The sequence below is a fragment of the Callithrix jacchus genome, chromosome 11, assembly GCF_049354715.1.
Source record: "Callithrix jacchus isolate 240 chromosome 11, calJac240_pri, whole genome shotgun sequence".
In the NCBI taxonomy this organism is placed as follows: Eukaryota; Metazoa; Chordata; class Mammalia; order Primates; family Cebidae; genus Callithrix; species Callithrix jacchus.
Window position 1 is genome coordinate 28458212 of NC_133512.1, and position 23512 is coordinate 28481723.

General features: G+C 41.6%; 2 protein-coding genes across 2 annotated transcripts in view; one reads left to right on the plus strand and one right to left on the minus strand.

The window, feature by feature from the left end:
• The window catches only part of LOC144578230 (thymosin beta-4-like), a 62903-nt gene extending 59416 nt beyond the window's left edge, over nucleotides 1-3487 (minus strand). The window contains exon 1 of the mRNA XM_078341979.1: nucleotides 3176-3487. Coding sequence (XP_078198105.1) covers nucleotides 3176-3345 — 170 coding nt within the window. The 5' untranslated portion in view covers nucleotides 3346-3487. The remainder of the gene's footprint in view (nucleotides 1-3175) is intronic.
• LOC144578229 (uncharacterized) overlaps nucleotides 1-18035 on the plus strand; it is an 83032-nt gene extending 64997 nt beyond the window's left edge. Inside the window, exons 10-12 of the mRNA XM_078341978.1 lie at nucleotides 536-608; nucleotides 1166-1321; nucleotides 16158-18035. The gene's annotated coding sequence lies outside the window, so the exon portion shown is untranslated. The remainder of the gene's footprint in view (nucleotides 1-535; nucleotides 609-1165; nucleotides 1322-16157) is intronic.
• Nucleotides 18036-23512: the final 5477 nt, after the last annotated feature.

Consider the following 23512-nt stretch of genomic DNA (forward strand, 5'->3'; position numbering starts at 1 on the left):
GACAAAGTCTTGCTCTGTTGCCTAGACTGGAGTGCAGTGGCATGATCTCGGTTCACTGCAACCTCTGCCTCCCAGGTTCCAGAGATTCTCCTGCCTCAGCCTCCCGAGTGGCTGGGATTACAGGTGCCCATCACCACTCCTGGCTAATTTTTTGTATTTTTAGTACAGATGGAATTTCACCATGTTGGCCAGGCTGGCCTTGAACCCCTGACCTCAGGTGATCCACCAGCCTCAGCCTCCCAAAGTGCTGGGATTGCAGGTGTGAGCCACTGTGCCTGGCCCTGCTTTCACATTTTAAAATTTGGCCAAATGTACTCTAACACGGGTAACTCACCTTATATTCTCTCCCATTGGCAATGTGTTAGGGCGTTCTTTTACTCTAGTCTCACAACTCAAGGTATTCCTCTACTTCTCAATGTAATGTTCCAAATTGCTGTGAACTCATATCAACTAACTAAATAGAATGCATACAGGTGAATTTCTTCACCTGGATATTGTCAGCTGATACTCAGTATTCATTGCCTTTTCATTTTAGTGCACCTTCCAGTGTGGCAGAAATTGGAAAGCTTTACAACAAATAAGCAAACTATTTTGACACTTTCCTGCAGGTAAGGTTCTGGATGCAAATTAGGCCCTGCCATGAGATGCTTCATTGGAAACTGGAAGGTAGAAATGAGGTGGAAGCGTTTTTCTCTTGCTCTTTTGACTGTTTTCTGATGTCAGATATGGCCATAGGATGGAGTTCCTCACACCCTCCCGGAAGTGGTTCAGTGTGCAGTCTCTCCAGATTTGTGGGTGGTAAGGGGCATTTGCTGTGGTGCCAGTGAAGCCCTGATACCAGCTTGGATCTTGGCTGCACTAGCATTATCTTGGACTGTGATCTTTGGACTCAGTAATTCCAGTGGCAATCTCTTGATATTCCAGCTCCCTGGTTGGGACAGTTGTAATAGCTTCTCTGGTGAGTCAGTTCTGCAGTATTCTGGGAATAATTCCTGGAAACCTAGCATACAGCCTAGTTCTGCCAAGTTTATAAATATCCAATTCCCTGTATTAAATCCCATTCTGCATAAAATCCCTAGGGTGGTATCTGCTTCCTGCAATTGAACCCTACCTGATACAGGCTTGTATCAATTATGAGGCTTCTAATTTTACTTCTCAATTATAGGCAATGGCCCTGCTTAGCCATAGTAGATGGCCTCAGCTCCCTTGTTGGTTGACCAGGAACAGAAAGTCTTGGTGTTCAGCATAATGGATTTCCACAAATAAAGTATTTAGCTGAGCCTCAGGTACTGGAACTAACAGATGAAAGAGACAATATCATGTGAGTAAACAGAACTTCAGGCTTAAATTCTGTATTCCATGTTCTGTTTGTGGCTGTGTCCCTTACTAGCAAAATGGCCTTCATGAAATCCCTTACTATTTCTGGGACTGAGTCTCCTTGATTTTAAAATAAGGGGTTCCAGGCTGGGCATAGCAGACCACATCTGTAATCCCGGTGCTCTGAAAGGGTGACACAGGTGGACTGCTGGAGGTCAGAAATTTGAAGCTACAGTGAGCTATGATCACACCACTGCACTCCAGCCTGGGAAACAGAGCAAGACTCTGTCTCTAAAAAATAAAGTAAAATAAAATAAGGGATTTCAGATGACTTTTAAGGTCTATTTTAGCTCCAAGACTCTATGGTCCTATGAAATCACTATTACAAACCTAAACATGAAATGGTTAAACATTAAATAATGTCATGGTTCACTAAACACTAAAACCCTTGCAAATGACAGGTTTGTTCCTCTTCCTTCTTGCTCTGCTAGTCAGTCTTAAGGCGTTATGGTTTCTCCTGTTCTGTCTGCTTGCTTTTGTTCCATCTTCCATTAATGGTAAATTGACATAAAATTGCAGTTCCAGAGAAGTAGCGGTGTTACTATGGAAACAGCCTTGATTCATTGATGTAAACATTAGCTGTTGGTTCTCATCCCTGAGGTGCTGGCAAAAAGAAAAAAACACAAAATAAATGTTATAGTAAGAATGACATTTTGTTTTCAGAGAAGGTGGCCCACACTCTGAAGCTTGCTCTGAAGGTATATGTAGCACATTCTTACCAGGATTCGGATGTACCCTAGGTCTAATGAAGCTCCCTGCCTCACAGTGTCTGATGTCACGCAGTGAGAATGAAATGTGGTATTAGTCTGACCCGCCTGCACTTGTATTACAAGGAAATCCCAGAACTCACTGTGGTTAACATAAAACAAAAGTACTTCCCCTTTAGGCTGATTAGTTGTGGCTCAAAATTGTCCCCTTTAGGGGTTAACGAAATTTTCTTTTTTCCCTTCAAACTGAATATCTCGTTTACTTTCAGAAAGAAGATTTACTATTTTAGGACCTTTCTTTTTTCTTTTTTTTTATTGCATTTTAGGTTTTGGGGTACATGTGAAGAACATGCAACATAGTTGCATAGGTACACACGTGGCAGTGTGATTTGCTACCTTCCTTCCCCTCACCAATATCCGTTTCTCCCCATGCTATCTCTCCCCAACTCCCCACCCCCTGCTGTCCCTCCTCTATTCCTCTCAACAGACCCCATTGTGTAGTATTCCCCTCCCTGTGTCCATATGTCATTGTCCAACACCCGCCTATGAGTGAGAACATGTGGTATTTCATTTTCTGTTCTTGTGTCAGTTTGCTGAGAATGATGGTCTCCAGGTTCATCCATGCCCCTGCAAAGGACATGAACTCATCGTTTTTGATGGCTGCATAATATTCCATGGTGTATATGTGCCACATTTTCCCTGTCCAGTCTATCCTTTCTTTTTTTCTTTTGGGGGAGTGTTTAAAACTGTTTTTTAAACAAAAATTGCTTATTCCAATAATTAAAATCATTTTAAACACACACACACAAATAGCACTCTGACTAAACAGCATTTAGTAGCTAGCAGGACACCGTAGGTCAGCTTGGTTTCACTCTAGATTTTGTTGTCATCCCACCCAACTTCTTCCTTCACCAACATGCAAGTTCTTTTCCTTCTTTCACAGCCAGACAGGCAGAGAGGAGAGGCAGGTGCAGCCCTCATCATCAGTGATTCTCAATTCCTTGATGTGAACCAGGCAGCACAGGCATTATACTTGATCTAGCCTCTTTGCATTGTACAAAGTTAAACAAAGTAAAATATGAAGGCAATACCTATGGAATGCATACTGTGCATTGGTGTGCATGCCTCTTTGCGATTTGCCTGCTTGCTTCTGTTCTGTGGTTTCTTTGGAAGGCAGCAGGTTTTTCTCTTGTGTTTCTGTATTCTTCAGTTTCAACTTATTGAATTTCTTGATCTCAACCATGGCAGGTTTGTCAGGCATGGAGGAAGTGGAATGAAACACAAGAGTAAATGGAATCTTGGCATTTCTATTTCCCCTCCCTCGCTCCCTTCCTTCCCTCTCCTTCCATCCCTCCCACTCTTCTTCCTTCCTTCCTCTCGTCTTTCTTTTGTTCCTTTGTTCCTTAGCTTTATTGAAGCATAATGTATATACAATAAAATCCACTCACTTTAAGAGTATTGTTATGGATGAATTTGGATGATTTATGCAGTCACTTAACCTCCACCAACATTGAGGTACAGAAGGGTTCCCTCACCCTAAAAAGAACCCTTTTGTCTCTTTCCAATAGATCCCCTTCACCCTCAGCCCCAGTCCCGGATACCCACTAATCTAATTTCTGTCACTATGGTTTTACCTTTAGTAGAATTTTATGTAAATGGAATCATACAGTATGTAATCTTCGTGTTTCACTTCTTTCGCTTAAAATTAATTTCTTTGATATTCATTCATATTGCTGTATAAATGATTTTATTTTTTTCTTGCTATGTAATATTCTGTAATATGGATATACCACAGTTTGTTTATTCACTTAACAGTTGATAGAAATTTGGGTTGTTGGCAGTTTCTGGCTATTGTAAATAATGCTGCTACATACAAGTCTTTGTATGGACGTGTGGTTGTTTCTCTTGAGTAACTACCTTGAAGTTGGATTGCTGGGTTGTATGGTAAGGGCATAAAGTTTCTTAACTAAAAATCTGCCACACTGTTTCCAAAGTGGCTGTACCAATTTGCATTCCCACCTGCAATGTATGAGGGTTCCAGCTGCTTCACATCCTTGCCAACACTGGGTATGTTCTCCCAACTATCCTGTTTTTCTTTAAATTTTTGCCACAAATTTTAACAGTTAATATGTTAATTGTTATACTGGTGTTCTAAAGGTGATTTCTTTATTTTCCTCATTTCTTCTCCCAACTTCTGTACATCTTGGTGGACCAGTACCAATTTGTAAACCATACTTTAGTCAGGACTACTCCAACCCATTCATAAAAATATGGCCACAGTCCTAAATGGCATCTAATAAAGAACTAGGCATTCTGGCTATTGCTGACCAGAACAACAGGTGCTAATGCAATACTCCCCCTGAATCAAGAAAATGAAGATGACACAAGTGTGGCTCTATAGGTTTTCTATGGATTCTACCTTTAATCAACACTGGGGTATACTTTTTGTTTCAGAAGCACTATGAGTTTTCTTTCTTAAATAATAGAAAAGAAATGTAATATCTATTTCTAAAAAATGAATACAAATCTAGTTTTGACAGACCTTGTGGCATTGAAAGCATGTCCATTGGCATAGTTTCTGGCCTCTTCAGCAGCACCTGGATGGAGCTTGGCTGAGTTTGTCTATAATGGGTAAACACACAGACAGGCTCAGGAGCAAGGCAGTGACATATGTATTGGATAAGGTGGATGAAGTCAAGGACATGCATCTTGAGCTAGAGTAGGAAAAAAAGACCAAGTTGAACACTAATTAGGAGCCATGGAGAATGGAACATATTGCTGGAGAGAATAGCTGTAGCAACTTTTCTAACTCAGGTAAGTTTCTCAAAATCTGGTGATAGGAAGGAAGAAAAACAGTTGATGTGAGATGTCAGCATAGCCTGTTAGCCTTTCAATTTTCTGCCCCTGTAGAGGCAAACATGAGTCACTGCACAGCCAGAAGAATAAAGTGCCACACAATTATGTGTGTAGATTAAATCTGGATGCAACAGCTCCAAGGACAGGCTGACTCAGTTGCTTATTTGTGACTAAAGAGCACATTTGAATAGAATATTCAGAAATCCACAAAACACACTTATCTCTAATCACTTATAGAGGGTAGGTTGGAACTGAGTGGGGTTACTTTGCTAAATGGTACAGTAATCCTAACACCTTGGGAGGCCGAGGCGGGCAGATCACTTGAGGTCAGGAGTTTGAGACCAGCCTGGCAAACGTGGTGAAACCCTGTCTCTACTAAAAATAGAAAAATTAGCCCGGCATGGTGGCAGACACCTGTAATCCCAGCTACTTGGGAGGCTCAGGCAGGAGAATCGCCTGAACCCGGGAGGCAGAGGTTGCAGTGAGCCAAGATCGCACCACTACACTCCAGCCTGGGTAACAAAGTGAGACTCCGTTTCAAAAAAAAGATTGATTCACTATGGAGAAATTGCACTATATTCAGAATAAAAGTAGCCATTAAGTATGGGAGATCCTGTTGGGATAACACTGCCACCTTGCTAGTGGGCTATTTTTAGCAACATATGCTGGACTGGGATACAGTTATTGGAGACACATAAAGAATTAGACCTGCATTAGAACAGGACACACATTTTTTCACACACAAAAAAAGTTTTTGGAAAGTTTATATTGAAGAGTTATTTTGGGTAAGAGAGGGTTATAAAAAGTAAAGTATTATCATTTAAAAATTTGAAACTCTTTTCTCTTTTGGTATAATTAGTTTTAAGTGCATTTACAGTGGCTACAAGAATTAAGATGTACTTGTCTTTTTTGAGAGGTCGAGGTGAAACCCCGTCTCTACTAAAAATACAAAAATTAGCCAGGTGTAGTGGCACGTGTTTGTAGTCCCAGCTACTTGGAAAGGGCACAGCTGAGGCAGGAGAATCACTCGAACCTGGGAGGTGGAGGTTGCAGTGAGCTGAGATTGTACCATTTCACTCCAGCCTGGGGCAACAGAGGGAGACACTGTCTCCAAAAAAAAAAGAGTACTTATCTTTAAGGCATAAAATACCAGTTAAAAATATCCAAGTTTATGACTAGGGAAGCAAAGCACTGTTGGGTGCTTTATATAATTTATATCCATTAAAATGTATTGCATACTCATTGCATCAGCAAGTATGAGGTCTTCTCTAAAGGGCTGATGTAAATGTAGTACGTCATTTAAATATGAAAATAATCAGTGAACATCTGGGTTAAGGGGGCCGGGCTGCTAGGCAGAGAGATGCCTGACTCACCTCCCTGCTCCTCAACATGCAGGCTTTCCAAAACGATTCATGAAAGGTTTTCATAGTATCAGCTGCCAATTGCAACTGCCCAGGCAGGAAACACATTAGTCAACTCTCTGTCACACACGAGGAGAAGTTTTCATTAACCTGTGTCAAAGGGGATCCACATATCCTAAGACCCCAGAGATTTGGAGCCTTTGTTGCTGAGCAACTGTCTTACCTCTCCATTGCACAGAAACAGCTCTGGGAGGTAGCCCTGGTCATTTCACCCCAAATCAACACTTGCCTCTCTGTTTCTGCTCAAGGGCTGCAGTGGACTGCAATGCACTTGGAGGAAGACGGGGTTGATCAGGAGCTCACTGCACCCGGAACAGAAACCTAATACAGGTGCAAAACCAGGAAAGGTGTGGGGACTAATTGTCACCAGAGGTTTCAGTTTTTCTAGATGCTTTTTCTAACCAGCAATGAACTACAAACTGCTTCAAAGTATTCTAGAAAAAACACTCTACCTGGCCCAACAACCAGGTAGCAGACCTTAGGAGATGTAATCATTTAGTATCTTAATAGGTGGTTAACTATTTGGGAGAAAAATAATTTAGATCATACGTCAACATAAATTCCAAATGAACTAAAGAATTCGATGTAAATGATTAAGCTATAAAATAAGGAAGAATAAGTAGCTGTCTGAGCTTGGGTTGGGGTAAGGATTTTTCAGGCATACAAATCAGTAAAATATTACAAAAGATAAATTGGTAATAAATTTGGCTACATAAAACGTTACATCTGTATATGTGTTTTAAAACCATAACCAACAGAAAACAGATATAAAAACGAGTAAATACTTACAAAATTATTACAGAAGTGAGTTCTTGGCTTTATGATAGAAAGATTCCCTCCTCTCAATTTAAGTTAAAATTAACAAAGCCTAGGAAAACATAATTCATAAATTTAATATTTTATGAAAATAGCAAATAACATTAAGATGTCCACTCTCCCTAGGAACTAAACAAATCTAAATGAAAATAAGACTGTTTCTTTCTAATTGTCAAAGAGCAATGATTTTTTTTAGAACAATAATATGCAAACATAACTACGTAAAGACCCTCTAAATATTAGGTACAGAAATTTGGCCATATATATCTAAATGTATTTTATTTTAGTAAATTTTTGTCTATATCCTAATGAATGAGTCAAACATTCAGTAATTTATATGTAAAAATATTCATCCATTAATTTATCAAAAGTTTGAATGACTTAAATGCCCAACAGAAATCATATATAAGAACACATATGAAATACAAGTTTTAACTATTTTTAATTTTAAATTTAATTTTTAAAAATGTTAATAGTTATTTAAAATTATAATTAGTGTTGTGAGCAATATTCAGAGTGCACTTTGTGGAGCGTCATAAATACTTTATTTCAAAATGAAAAGAGTTCCTTATACTTTTGGCAATAAAATTAGAATGTAAAAGTAAAATTTAAAAAGTAACACAGAAAGCTCAAAGGAAAAAAATAAAAATTAATCAAAACATCATCTCTAAGTGATAAAAGATGTTAAATTAATGAATAGCCGTTTGTATAGTTTTCTGTGCATACATGTAGATATACACTCTTATGCACAAATTTACAGAGTATTATTTTTATGAGCTACAGCATATTCATCTTGAATTTAACTAATTTCCTTTCCTTCAAGGTATTTATTTATATCTTTTAAAGTGAAAATTATACACCCTCATCATCATTTGTAATGATTGCACAGTATTCTATTGTATATTTGCTCCAAAATTCAGTTAACTAGTTTTCCACTGATGGATACATTTAATAAGTAAACAGGACCAGGGAGATGCAGCTGGACAGAAAGCTCAGCTTTTATGAGAGAATTAAGTTCCCCTGCTAGTCTCTTTTCTAAAGCTGCAAATATGGTGACAACCTTGTTTGTAGCTAATAAGCTCTAAGCACCAAAGGACCAGGCACGCAAGCATGTTCCATACCACCTGTGCAAGAAATTGTCTGACCTGTCAACTGTAAGCTCCTGGCAACCCTTTAAGAAACAGGATTCAAGCTGCAAGCATGAGGGGAGTCTTGTTCCTTTGGGAAGCTGAGTTTTTGTGGTTTCAGTCCACCCATGCCAGGCAACCTGAGCACATAGTCCTTGACTGAATAATCCTGCCCTTCTCTCTCCCCAGGAACATTGTCCTAAAGACTCAGAGGAAGATCACACCTCTGATAAAAACCTGCTTTTGCAAAAATTTAAAATGTTAGATACTGAAAGGTCACTTCTGAGGCTAGAGGCTGAGCTTGTCTTGTTTCTTCCTTTTCCATCTGGAGTTACCTTGCAACAAACTCATTGGTCTATCCCATGGGCTTGGCTCAGCCTGGCTTGCAAATTATTTCCTGCAAAATCCTACTTTGCACATTCGCAGCTTATCCTTAACCCTACTTCCCCATTGCACTTCTGCTATTACAATCCTAATTTTTCCTAGTCCCAGCCCACAATACCGAGCTAGGGAGAACGTGGCATAATGCAGAAACACACAAAGCAAAGCACATGGACATTTTCCAAAAGATTTTTCTTACAGCATCCACACATAACTTCACATCCTTCAAAAATAAATTTGCAACATGTTTTTAAGTGATTGGTATTGTTATAAAGCATTTAAATAACAGTAGAATCACTTTAAAACTAACACCAAGTATGAGATCCAATTGTCAGAGGTGTTTGAACCACAAAAACTCCTCTTGAATAAGGGCTGGGTAAAATTGAGGCTGAGACCTACTGGACTGCATTCCCAGATGGTTAAGACATTCTGCATCACAGGATAAGATAGGAGTTCGGTACAGCATACAGGCCATAAAGACCTTGCTGATAAAACAGCGTGCAGTAAAGAAGCTGGCTAAAACACACCAAAACCATCGGAGGTATGGATGATACCTCCGATCATTCATACTGCTACACTCCCACCAGCGCCATGACAGTTTACAAATGCCATGGCAAGTTCAAGAAGTTACCCTGTATGGTCTAAAAAGGGGAGGCATGAATAATCCACCCCTTGTTTAACAAATGATCAAGAAATAACCTTAAAAATGGGCAACCAGCAAACCTTAGGGCTGCTCTGTCTATGGAGTAGCCATTCTTTTACTTTCCTAATAAACTTGCTTTCACTTTACTCTGTGGACTTGCCTTTAATTTTTTCTTGCGTGAGATCTAAAAACACTCTCTTGGAGTCTGGATTGAGACATGTTTCCAGAAACACAACTACACCCTGCTTTAAAAATTGTAATGGCTTCTCAAGGCCAACAGTGTAAGGGATTAAGCTCTTATCCTGTGTGGTATAAAACTTTATAATCTGACCCAGGGACCTCTCTTTCCTCATTTTTCAGCATCCCTTACTGTGTTTGCTGTAGAAAACAGTTACTGTAACTAACTTGTCATCATTTCCCTCAAATGGCTCATGGTATTTTATCAGTCTGTGACTCAGCTTAGATTTTTGCTTTTTCCTAGAACGGGGCTTCTTAATCCTGCTGGCTCATTAGAATCACCTGGTGACATTTTAAAAATATTTACTTGTTTATATTTCACATTTTTTAAATTTTGAAATGATTTTAGATTTACAAAAGAGTCATAAAGACAGTGCATAGATATCCTGTCTATTCTTCATTAGCTTCTGCTAATGTTAACATTTTTACCTAACTGTGGTACATTTATCAAAACTAAGAAATCAACATTGACACTTTAATAACTAAACTACAGACTTCCTTTGGATTTCACCAGTTTTTCCACCAATGTCCTTTGTTCAAAGATCCAAACGAGGAAATCATATTTGTATTTACTTGACATGTCTCCTTAGACTTCTCCAATCTGTGAAAAATTCTTTGTCCTTGTTTTTCAAGATCTTGGCACTTTGAAACAGCACTGTTCAGGTATTTTGTAGAATGTCTCTCAGGTGTGTCTGATATTTTCACAGCATCAAGCTGAGGTTATGGATTTGGAAGAAGACCCTTCTTCTGCATCCTATCAGGGGGCACATGATATCACCGGGAGTTATCCCGGGTTGTATTGGCCTTGATCACTTACGTGGTCAAGGTGGTTTCTGCCAGTTTTCTTCAGTGCAAAGTTAGGTTTTCCCTTTTTCATATGTATTAGCCAACACATCACTAAGTCCAGACCACACTCAATGGCAAGGGAATGAAGTCTCACCTTTTGGAGGAAGAAGTACCTATCTATAAAAATGACTATGACATGTGTTAAAACTACCACACTAAAAATATCTCGAAGGAGATACTTTGAGGCTATGCAACTATCCCGTTTTTCTTTAAATTTTTGCCCACAAATTTTAATATTTAATATGTTAATTGTTATACTGGTGTTCTAAAGGCGAATTATTTTCCTCATTTCTTCCACATTCATTAACTGGAATTCCTACTGTTTTTACTACACAGTTCTATGGGTTTTGACAAACTCATACAGTCATGAACCCATCACCGCAATCAAGATGTGGAATACTTCCATTGTCCCTAAATGTACCCTCAAGTCCCTCCGTAGCAACCTGATCTATTTGCTGTCTATATAGTCTTACTTTTTCAGAATATCATCTAAATGGAATCATCTGTTACATAGCCTTTGAGTTTGCTTGCTCTCATCAACATAATGCACGAGAGTCATCCATGTTACTGCATATATCAATAGTTCATTCATATTTAACAAAGTAGTATTCCATGTGTATATATAGTTTTTAAAAAAATCTGTCCTCCAATGGATGTACATTTGGGTTATTTCCAGTTTTTGGCAATAACACATAATGATGCTATAAATATTCACAGGTGTGTTTTTATTTAACCATAAATTTTCTTTTTTTACAAATAGCACTTGCTTAGGATTGCTGGGTAACAATGGCCCCCCAAGATGTCTACATTCTAATTTTCTACTTGCCAAACCTGTGAAGATGTTACCTTACATGGCAAGGGGGAAATGAGTTTGAGAATGGAGTTAAGGTAGCTAGTCAGCTGATCTTAAAACAGGGAGATTATCCTGGATTGTTTGGTGGGCCCAATTTAATCATATGGGTCCTTCCTTAAAAGCATAGAAGTCGGAGGGATACAATGAGATATTGCTAAGTCACATCATGAGTTAATTTTCTTACATTTGTAGAGGTCAGAATCCTAAAATTAAGGTGTTGGCAAGGCTCCATTCCTCCTTCAGGCTGCGGGGGAGAATCTGTTTTCTTGCTTTTTCCAGTTTCTAGAGGTGCCCACATTCCTTGGGCTGTGGCCTCTTCCTCCATCGTCAAAACGCATTATCACTCCAACTTCTGTTCCGTAGCCATTGCCTTGCCTCTCCCTGCCTCCATCATCCCATTGCCTTCTGTCTTCCACTCTAAAAATCCCTGTGGTCACATTGAGCCCACCAGGATAATATAGGATAATCTCATCTCAGGATCCTTAACTTATCGCAGAGTCCCTTTTGCCACAGAAGATAATGAATTCATATGTCTCAGAGGTTACTACATGAGCATTTTAGAGGGCCATTGTTCAGTCTAACACAATAGCATTAAAAAAAAAAGCAAAAACCAAAAAAGCACAGACTATTAGGATGATCTTCTCATTCTGGTTTGCCTGAAACTTTTGAGTTTTAGCACTGGACGTCTTGCATCCCTCGGTCTGGAGCACACTGATGGTTGCTCATTCTACCTGGTAGACACAACAAATGAAAATGCACAAATGAACAGCAAATAGATTATGAACTTACTAACCTAGAAGGAATCTTAGCATGCCATTTTGGATAGCAGTTTCTGCTTTCACTAGGTAAATGCTAACATGACCAAAGATTCTCCACCAGTTATATGGATTCATTATCTGAGGCTTGAGGAATCCCAGAATTGGGAGAAAAAAATTCAGGTTATTTGGAGCAAAAAGGACATGCATTTCCCTTGTTGCTGTGGTGACACAAATGTATTAGGCCCAGGCAACTTCATCTTTGACATGAAAGGGAGTGATTGAGAATATAATTTTAAAAATATGAAATCTAAAACACATGTTTGAGGGTTGAAGAAAGCGGAACACGTACATAAGAGGAATGTAGGCTTCTGGCACAGCCTAGGGTTTCCTTTGAGGATGATAACCTTAGAAGTCTGGAATCAGTTTCCTCATCTGTTCGGTGGGGGTGGGCCTGCCCATCCTTAACTCATGGAGTTTCTGAGAAGAACAAATGAGATCCCACATTAAGAGCACTCTGATGGGAAGAGAGCCTGGAGTAAGATAATTTGCCTATTTTTGCCTCAGTTTCCAACCCACCAGTGAGGTTTCATTCATTCAACAGATATTTATTGAGCATCTTCCCTGTGCTAGTATTCATTTTGCACTAGAATATAGCAGTGAATAAAACACAAAATCTCTGTTCTTGCAACAGTTATATTCTGGGACTAGAGACAAATAAATATACGTTGGGATGATAAGAGCTAAGAATAAGAATTAAAAAAATAAACTAGAAAGAGAGTCAACGGAGGAGAGAGAGTTTTGTTTTGGTTTGGTTTTTGTTTTTGAGATGGAGTCTTGCTCTGTTGCCAGTGGCATGATCCTGGCTCACTGCAACCTCCGCCTCCCAGATTCAAGCGAATCTCCTGCTTCAGCGTCCCGAGTAGCCAATATTCCAGGCATGCACCACCATGCCTGGCCAATTTTTGTATTTTTAATAGAAACTCAAGTTCATCATGTTGACCAGGCTTGTCTTTAACTCCTGACCTCAAGAGATCTGCTCCAAGTGCTGGGATTACAGGTGTGAGCCACCATGCCAAGCTTGGAGAGTGTTATTTTAATGAAGGTAGTTGGAGGAGGTGACATTTGAGTAGAGACTTGAGTGAAATCAGGGCAAGAACCATGAAGAAGACTGGGACAAGACAGTTTCAGACAGAGGAAAGACCAAAGTGTGTGCAAAAGCCCTGTGGTAGGGAGTGGTTGTATTTAAGAAGCCACAAGCAGCCCTGGGCCACTGAAGCACAGCAAGCAAAGAAGGAGGCAGGTGACAAAATCAGAGAGGAAGACATAGAACAATGGTGATGGCTGCGTAGCCTGTGGAAAGAAAAACTCTGCATCTTAACCCAGCCAGGTGAAAGTCTACCAGAAGGTTCTGAGCAGAGGAGAAATCTGATTTAACTTTCCTTTTAAAAGGATCGCTCCAGCCGATATCAGAAGACAGACATCAAGGACAAAGGTGGGAGCAAAGAGATCAGATGGGAGCCCCTTGCAATAATGTTAGGGTGGAGTGAGGTGGCAGAGGTGGTGGTGGTGAACAGTGGTTGCATTCAGATTATATTTTGGAGATACAGAGAACTTTCTGATTGATCGGATGTGGGCAGAGATGCCAGATAAAATAAAACACCTGTTTTCTACTTTTATTTGATAAATCTGCCAACTCTAGCTGTGGGGACAGAGAATAGAGGAATCAAGAGTGACTCCCATGTTTTCAACCTGAATAACCGAAAGAATAGTGTTACCCTTTTCTCAGAGGGAGACAATTTAGTGGTGGGGGGGCGGGGTGTAGTTCAAGGGTTTGATCTTAGATATGGTAAGTCTGAGATACATTTGGTAATTGTAGATGACATTTGAGGCTACAAGACCGATTCAGTTCCCCCAGGAAATGAGTATAATTACCAAAGAGAAGAGGCCCAGGGGCCTGCCAGTGTTCAGAGGAAACAGTCAAGGGGACGGAACTCATAGGCTTTAATTCATGCAGCTGTTGAGCAGTAAATGAATAAACACATGTAACGTACTTAAAACGAGTACCTAGGAACCGTTTAATCAATGGGAACCGGCCTTCCTTCTTTCCCTTTTTCTTTCTTTATTTGATTTTCTAAGGATTTGAGTGAGAAATAATGCAGTTTATAATTACAAGATTTGCTAATTTAATCAACACACAGAGTGTCTACTGTCCGCTAAGTATTGTGCTGTGTACCTGGGAAATGGCAGTGAAAAAATGGACAAAATTCTCGGCCCCATGGGACTTACTCTAGGAGAGAGGGGACAGACCATCAACAAGATAAATAAGTCAATTACATGGTATAGCAGGTGGGGATGAGAACTATAGCTGCAAACAAAGTGCTGGAGTAGGGGTGGGGGCGAGGAGGAGCCATTTAAAATCTGATGTTCATGAGAGGAACTGATGAGATGCAAAGGTGAGGGAGAACATCACATGGGGGACTAGAATTCCTGGTGGGGGGAACAGCAAGTGCAAAGGCCCTGGGGTGGAGGCCCTGCCTGGTGTGTCCAAGGCAGAGCAAGTAGGAGAGTGACTTGATTACGGAGAGGGGAGGGGAAGAGCAGCAGGCAATGGGGTCAGAGTGATAGCGACACAGATCCTGTGTGGCCTTATAGACATCGTCATGACTTTGGTTTTTACTCCCAGGGAGATAGGAGCCAGTAGAGGCTGATTGACCTTTACCCCCTTCTCATTTTATAAGAATTTTTGTTGGCTGGGTGCAGTGTCTCACACCTATAATCCCAGCACTTTGGGAGGCGAGATGGGCAGATCACTTGCGGTCAAGAGTTTGAGACCAGCCTGAGCAACATGGTGAGCTCCATCTCTACTGAAAGAAAAAAAAAAAGATCCGGGCATGGTGGCATGTGCCTGTAATCCCAGGCTACTCGGGAGGCTGAGGCTGGAGAATCGCTTGAACCCGGAGGCAGAGGTTGCAGTGAGCCGAGATCATGCCACTGCACTCCAGCCAGGGGGTCGACAGAGCGAGACACAGCCTCAAAAAAAAGAAGTTTTGTCATCTGCCAAACTTATTTGTGAAAAAAACACTAAAAGCAGAATCCTATTTATATTCAAGGTCACTAAAAGCAAACACTGGAGAACAATTGGGAATGATTCGGCATTAGGAATTTAAAAATTCATTCATTCCTTCATTCGACAGCCATTTATCGACCCCAGGAAACACAAAACAGGCCTTACAACATTGTCTAAGAAAAGTAACTGGCACCAGGATTCCATGCTTAATATTTATGTGACAATTATAATGCTATGCCCTGGATTAATGTCTATTTACAGAAATACTGCCCAAATAGGAATTCTAGAGTTCAATTTACAGATGAGGAAACTCAGGCCAGAAACGTTAGACAACCTCCTGGATATCAGTGGTGGAGAAAGTGGAGCTAGTGTCTCCAGTGCCACAGAGGGATCTACAGACCAAGGAACACCTGTCTCTCTGTACCTCCATCAGCACCTGATACAGTGTTGGGTAAAATAATATGGCTGGGCAGAAAAAGTGCAGGCAGATTCTCACGATGTTCTGCTATTAATCAGAAAAGCTCATGTGAACAGGCCATATCCTCCCTTCTTCCCTTTGTATCCAAATGCAGAAAGTGGTCTCTGTAGGAATTCAACCTCATTGTCATTGCTCCACTGACCCATTCAGCCGCCGGGGTCTGGTGCAACTCAAGGAGTATCCCACCCAGCTGCCAACATTATGGAAAAGCTGCTCAGTCCAGGACAAGAGATTTAACTCCCTGGCCTCATGTTTTATATCCTGAAAATGAGAAGCTTAAAATGAATACATATCTCTGAGGATCTTTTCAGCTTGGGGATAGTTGCTTGAGATTTAGTGCACAAAAGAGAAAGAGGTGAAGAAAAATTGGCTTCTTTCTGTTTTTATGTTCTTTGCTATGTGGCTAAAGCTGGTACCTGAAATGTAATACTGTGTCTCCTGACCCTTAAAAAAAATCTCTCTCTCTCTCTCTTCTTTAACCTCTCTCCTTTTTAATGTCTTTTGTTTTCTCTGATTCACAGTCAACTTTGGTTTTCTATTAAACTTTTAAAAGGCCTGAGCCAACCTTTCTTGTAAATTGTTGTGACCAGGGCGCAGCGTGGGAAGAAAGAAGAGAAAAGTTCTTGTTTCCACATGAATCACCCCGGAGCAGCATCTGTCCTCAATTTTGACAAAGCAAATGAAAGGGGAAAAGAGTTCTTATTGACTGGGAGAAAACAGAGACAGCAAAGCCCAGAAGCTTCTCTTTGGTCAGCCTCGCAATTGTATTTCTGTCTTTCCCTCTTTGCTGTCCTCCCAAGGACTAGACATCCAACACTCCTACGGAGGCTCTCACGACATTGACAGTTTAGCTGGAAACCCAAGACCCACTCCTGCTTTCCCGTGGGATTTCTCACTGCCTTCCCATGAACTGTCCATCCTGCAGCCCATGAGGGCATGTCAGACCCAGAGAGAATAAGAGAAGGCCATGCAGCTGGTGCCAGGCAACATGTCTGCTCCCAGTGGACCCCAGTGGCCAGGCTTAGCCAGCCAGGCTGTGAAATCAGAGACAGCCAGCCCTCCAGAGCACAGAAACTCTCAGCCACTCTGACTTCATTAGCATGCAACTAGGGCATGGGGGCCTTGCCAGGGACTTCTGCAAGCAAGTTTGCTCAGGGAGACAGCTGGAAAGATGGATGCCTTGGATTTCTTTTCATTTTGTTTTCTTTCTCAGCATCTCTTTCTGTCCCCTTTCCCTTCCTCACTTTGTCTTATCTTCCTTTTTCTCTGTGTTTCCCTTTCTCTTTCTTCCTCCAACCTACCACTCTCTCACTTCTCTCCCTCCATGTGCTCTCCACCTCTCCCTTCTCTCTCTATTCCCTCTTCCCCTTCTCTTTCTCTCTCTCTTACCTTTTCCTTACATGGAGGGTTTACCCAAGAGTCGCTCAAGTATTTGTCAATCAGCGGCTGATGCACCAGGTGACCAGATAGATGAACCCATCTCAATGAATTTTCAACATGGACACTTAGCAATCACTGCCTGGAAGGCTGGAGGAGGTGCAAAACATTTTCTTGATGCTTGTTCCTGCAAAAGACATTAAAAATAATAATTCAGCTAAACTCATAAGTCAGCTGAATTATTGTCTTTGGGCTTTCTGTCATTGTTTGTTTCTCTCTGTATTAATCTTTTTCTCTCAGTTTCTCTCTCTCTCATATCCTAGTGAGAAATTAGAGAGCTTAATTTCAAGCATCACAGTTAATCTGAAGTGAAACATTATGGGATTGTCATTAAACCAGGACTGAATTTCACTGGGATTTAGAAAAAGAAAGTTACTCAATAACTTCCATTTCATTACATACCTAAGTGTTTTGTACTTTGGTAGAAGAGAATTGACCCCTCTCTTCACTCAGGTAGGGAGTCCCAGAAAACCAGAGCTCCAGTGAAGTTCATCTACAAGGAATTTTCACACGACTAACATGAATTTTCTTTCCAAGTAAAGCCAAGTGCTGGGTCCAGGGTGCTAGGCTATTAACACAAACACAACGAGGAAGGCTTGTCTTCTCCCCATACAGAAAAGAGAACAGCCATAAATATGTCCTGTGGGGTCCAACAGGGCTCCTGTGAGGCTAGATAGGAGAAAGAACCCTTTCTGTGCCTCCCAGAGCTGGTTGGCAGCTACATAGAGCGCTGCTTCTCCTCAGGGCCACAGAGAGACAGGCCCTCAGACAAAAGCCTTTGAGAGACCATCATGGCAACCTGGAAGTTCATACAGTCCATTCTTAACCTCTTTCTTATACTCAGGCCAGGCCTCTGGCCCAGAGATTCTCACATTTAGTTCAAAGATTACTGGACTCCACCTGCACATCCAGGTGAAGATCTTTTGGGGTTGAGGGGGTGGGGGTGGGGAGACTCTGGTTTTCTTTGTGTGATTTTACAAAAGATACCTCTATTGTTCAGTTTAATAAACTTCGATGCTATTTCATCTAAAGCAGCTTATCTTTTTTGGTTATTTTATGATAAATGTTGACATTTAATTGAGTTTAATAGTCTCAAAAACCACAATGGTAGAGGTGGTATTTTCTTTTCACTGTTGATGGAAAAAAGAGCCAAACATGGCCAGGCACAGTGGCTCACACCTGTAATCCCAGCACTTTGGGAGGCCAAGGCAGGTGGATCACCTGAGGTCAGGTGTTCAAGACCAGCTTGGCCAACATGCTGAAATCCTGTCTCTACTAAAAAATTAGCTGGGCATGGTGGTGGGCACCTGTAATCCCAGCTAGAATTGCTTGAATCTGGGAGGCAGAGATTGCAGTGAGCTGAGATCATGCCACTATACTCCAGCCTGGGCAACCAAGTGAGACTCCATCTCAAAAAAAAAAAAAAAAAAAGAGCCGAACACAATTCTGGGACTGGAAATGTCAAGACTCTTTCCACTTAAAAAATGAAGGATTAGGGAATTCTGTGTTTATTAAAAACAGATGTGAATCTTATACATTCTGTCTATTTTAACTGTGGAAATAAAAGTACATCTCTCTAAAACATGCATTCTGGTCCAACTTTAAATTTATGAAACCTTTCTCCTACATCATTTCTGAATATCTTAGCATCTACTCAAAATCACGAAAAAGTAAGTATTACTCCTACTAAATTCTGGTGTCCAACTTGTACAAACTGCATCTCTGTAGCTTTCTAGTTTCCTTCGTGTGTGTTGTGGAAAAAGTGATTAACAGCTTTGGAGTGAGGGTTAGAATCCCAGTCCCACTCAGTACTTCATCCCCAGTGCCTCACTCAAGATTACAATATGTGGGGATTAAACAAGATCATGACAAAGCGCTTTGCCGGGCACAGGAACAGCCAGGCCATAGGAGAACAACATATTTACAAAACCAAGCAGCGTTACCTTCCTCTGTGCTGTTGACGGCCTGGGCTGGAGATCTTACTCTAGCAAATCGCTAGGTGGCACTAATTTGGGGACTCCTTCGTTTGCCACCTGAAAGCATCTCAGAATTTATCACCATTCCATCTCCTCAATGCTTGCCTAAGAGTTGGTGACTCAATCTGTGGATCTAAGTGTTGGTGACTCAGTCTGTGGATTTCACTCCTATTGGCTTAAGCCCAGTCATTTTGGGATGAAAAGTTGGCACTGCCATTACTCTAGCAACAAGGCACACATTCCGTCTAGACCTGCAGGTAATATGGAATGCAGTAGTGGGAAAGAGACAAGTACAAAGAAGAGGAAAGAGACAAGGAGAGTGAAAGGGAAGCAAAAAAGGAAGGATCCCTCTGAAGGGAGAAAGAGTGAGAGTGATGGGCAGAGAAGGACAGAAGAGCAAGACTGAGGTGTGGGGGCAGGGAGGAAGGGGAAGTGGGTTAATATTCAAGTAAAAAAAGGAGAGCTTTATTTTCATTTCTCATGCTAAGGAACAAACAAACAAAAACACTGAAAGAGAGATTTCCTTTTCTTTACAAACAAAGAGGCTTTAGGGGCTGTGTTCACAGAGCAGGTGAAGGCACCGGCTGCCCAGCTTGTGAATGCCGGAGATAAACAAACCACACCCAGTTACCTTTCAGCTATCCAAGATACTGTCTCTGCCCTGCATTGCGGTGGTAGGATGGCCGAGAACACAGCATAGGGCCACTAAAAGGTCTGGAGTATGAGGGAAGGTACCTGTCCTTGCTGTTCTTCACTCTGAAAATGCTGAGGCAGAAGCGATTCATGGAAAATGAAACCTTTTTAGGCTCAAGGTTAATTCTTAAAGATAGCAAGCTGTCTATATCTGGGAGGATACAGACCAAGGATACGACTGCCTATTAGGATGATGGTGGAGCGGGGGTGTCTCCCAGACTGTCAGCGTCCTTTCTGAAGCTAATTTGTCCCTTTTTCTTTTTCCTTTTTTTTGAGGTGGAGTTTTGCTCTTGTTACCCAGGCTGGAGTGCAATGGTGTGATCTTGGCTCACTGCAACCTCCACTTCCTGGGTTCAAGTGATTCTCCTGCCTCAGCCTCCCAAGTAGCTGTGGTTACAGGCCCTTGCCACCATGCCCTGCTAATTTTTGTATTTTTAGTAGAGATGGGGTTTCACCATGTTGGCCAGATGGTCTCAATCACTTGACCTCATGATCTGCCTGCCTTGGCCTCCCAAAGTGCTGAGATCACAGGCCTGAGCCATGGCGCCCGGCCTACCTTGTTTTTTATAAATATTTATAAATAGGCCCATCTGTGACAAGCTTCCTGGCTGTCTTTGCCCAGACCCCATCCACTTGATGGTCTGAATTTGGGGCTGCAGGTAGGTACAGGGAGAAGAGGCTGTGGCTACTTAAGGTAAGAAATAAACATTCTTCCCTCTTAAGCCAACACCTGTAGATTTCACCTCCTCAGTGCTGGGGTGGGAGAGGAGAGGTTAGACTTTCACAGCATGGGCCACAGGAGGCAAAAACTGAAAGGAAGCCAACCTTCCAAGAACTTGCCGCTCTGAAAATGTGATACCCTTGCAACCACCTAACTAAATACCTACAATTAACTCAGTCTAAAAGCATGAAGTACCATATTCTCCTGAGACGGGGAAAATATGCCTCTCTGTACCAGTGCATGAATAATCAAAGGGCTCCTTTCCTTCCGCATTATCCTCCCCGTTCTATTGATGTTATTGTTTTCACGTGCATTTATTGTCTCGAAAGCCTCATAACTTGTTGCTTTAGAATGTTTAAGGAGCCAGAAGCCAGACAGCCTGGGTCTGAATATTAACCTTATGGCCTTGGGTAACTGACATTCTCTCCCGACCTCAGTTTCTTCATCTGTAAGGTGGAGCCAAGTTAGATACATACCTTGGAAAGCACCTGTATAAATGAAGTGAGATCATATAAAGAGCTTGCTCCAGGGCCTGACACCATGCTATTAGTGATACAATTACAATATTAAAAAACTTCTTTTACATGTCTGCAATAATTCAGGAGGAGCCTGGGCCATGAACATGTGAATTAGTTTGTGTGCTTTCTTGTAGAGGTCAATTTACTATTAGTTTCAAAGAGCAATTTGCCAAGCCAAGATGAGAAATGGTTTAGTGTGATAAAAACTGACTTAAGACCTACAAAAAGTGCTGAGTGAGTTGGAAGCTGAAGCACATGCAAGAAAAGAATCAACTGCCACCTCAACACAGTCACCAGCAAAGCCCAAGGCATGCGAGTTTGCTTTACAGTTGTCCTATGCTAAGTAGCCAAGCTCTCCAAGAAAAGACTACTCAGCAGGACCTCTGATACCGACATATCAGAGTAGCCTGGAAGGAATTGAAAAGATCTCACCCAGATTGCCAGTCAGATAATTCTTTGAAGACCAAACTTCAAGTCCATTTTTGCACTAGTTCCCACAATAAAATATAATCTCATTTTAGAAGGTTTTAGATAACGCTTTATAAGTTGATTTGGAAATGGAGTTCATGTTTCATCTTCTGGTCCAACTGAAGACAACTCCGGAAAATACTTACTGGTGGCCAATCTCCAGTTGGTTCTTGCTCCTTCAAACTTATTGCAGATATTCCCCATACTGTCGAGACAAGCAGGACGCATTTTATTTTTAGTGCGCAGAAATTCTTTCACTGTCAAAATGTTTCATGGACACCAACATGATGTATGTGGTTTGTACTTTTCCAGCAGCTCCAGTTCTCTTAACAGAACCACTTCTTTCCCTTGCGTTAGCGTGAGTCCTTTGAGAGAGCAGGACCCGTGAAACTGGGCAAAGCCAGTCACCAATCTTATTCCTCTAGTCACAATGATTGACCTTGAGACGGCTAAATGATCTGTTTGTAACCACAGAGACTGAGACTTTGCTGAGAAGCCTGGGAAAGAGTCAGGCTGCCTCCTGCTGCTCAGGTGTTAGAGATGAGAGCTGAAGCTCCTGCCGCCTCTCTCAGCCTAGAAGGGAGCTTCTCGGAGACAGACTGGTTCCCGCTGCATCACTAGAGCCATCTCTTTCCCTAGAGTTTTCATTTAAATGAAGTAATCACCTTTTCATGTGTGAATCTAGTTTGAGTTGGGGGTTCTACCACTTGTCCCAAGATATCAACGCCTGCCACACAGGATTGTTGTGTAGATGTGATGAAAGAATCTACAAGGGAACACCTAGCACAGCACCTGCTGTAGGATAGGCTATGAGCTCCACCCATTTGTGTCAGCAGCTGCAGCCTTGGGAGGGGCCTCACTAGGAGGGGAGCTAGGATGCTCCAGGAAAGGCACCAAGCTAGGTCTGAAGGCCTGAAGGTTTGGGAAGGGCACAGAAACATGCAGAAGGGGAGAAAAAAGGGATGGGAATTCCAGGTATGAATGTATAATGCACACTTGGGGTACACTGAATAGACAGACCAATGAATAGGTTGAGGACTCATGGACAGGAAAATGGTCAAGTAATCCGCGCCAAGGCCTGGATTACTGCAGATCTAGGGTGCAGCTAAAGAGCTTGGACTTTGCCTGCAAGACACAGAGAAATACTGCTGCCTGGCTTGACCTGACATATCAGCATTATTAATCTGACACTTCCCTGGCTGTACTCAATGACTTGTCAGGGAGGCCATTTCCGAGGCTCCTGCAGTGATGAAGGCCAGACATAACCCAGGCCTGACCCAGAGAGAGAGGGAAGCGGATGGAAGGGGAGGCCAGCCGTGGTGCAAATGCCGTGTTCTCTCGCTATGCACGTAATTTGGCTCATGACCTCTTCCGTGCAGGGGATGAAATACTAGCCTCGAAACACCAGATCCCTTATTAGCCTTTGTCCCTGGGCCAGAAGAATGGAGATTCTGCGGCATTTGCTTTGTTTGGCTTGTTGAGTGATTATCAGTTTTCTGTTTCTGTTCTCACCACACCCTCTGACTCACCCTGTGTGCTATAGGCGTGGACTTCTTTTCAGAGCTTTAGAGCAAATTTCTTTTTCTTCTGCAAATATCTTTTTAAAGAATGCATTCAACATAATTGTAAAAACACTCTTCTGATGTGAAAAATGCTCCACATATGCAGATAAGAAGGGCTTATTTTGAAAAGAAGTCCAAAGCTAGGAACATAAAGGCAAGTGTTTTGCATTATAAGAATGGATATGGTTAATTTTACGTGTCATCTTGGCTGGGCCATAGTACCTGGATCTTTGGTCAAACGTCACAGATGTTTCTACGCAGGTATTTTTCAGATGGGTCTTTGAGTAAAGCAGATTACCATCCATAACGTGGCTGTGCCTTATCTAATCGGTTGAAGCCATTAAGAAAAAAAGATTGACCTCCCGCTAAAAGGAGAGAAATTCGTCAGCAAACTGCTTTTGCATCTAAGCTAGAGCTCTTCCCTGGGCCTCCTGCCTGCCAGCTCATGCTGCAGAATTTGGACTTGCCAGTTGCCACGCTCGTGGAAACCAATTCTTTAAAATAAATCTCTTTATTTCTTTGCATATTTAGACACACACACACATTTTTATGCACACACACATTTATACA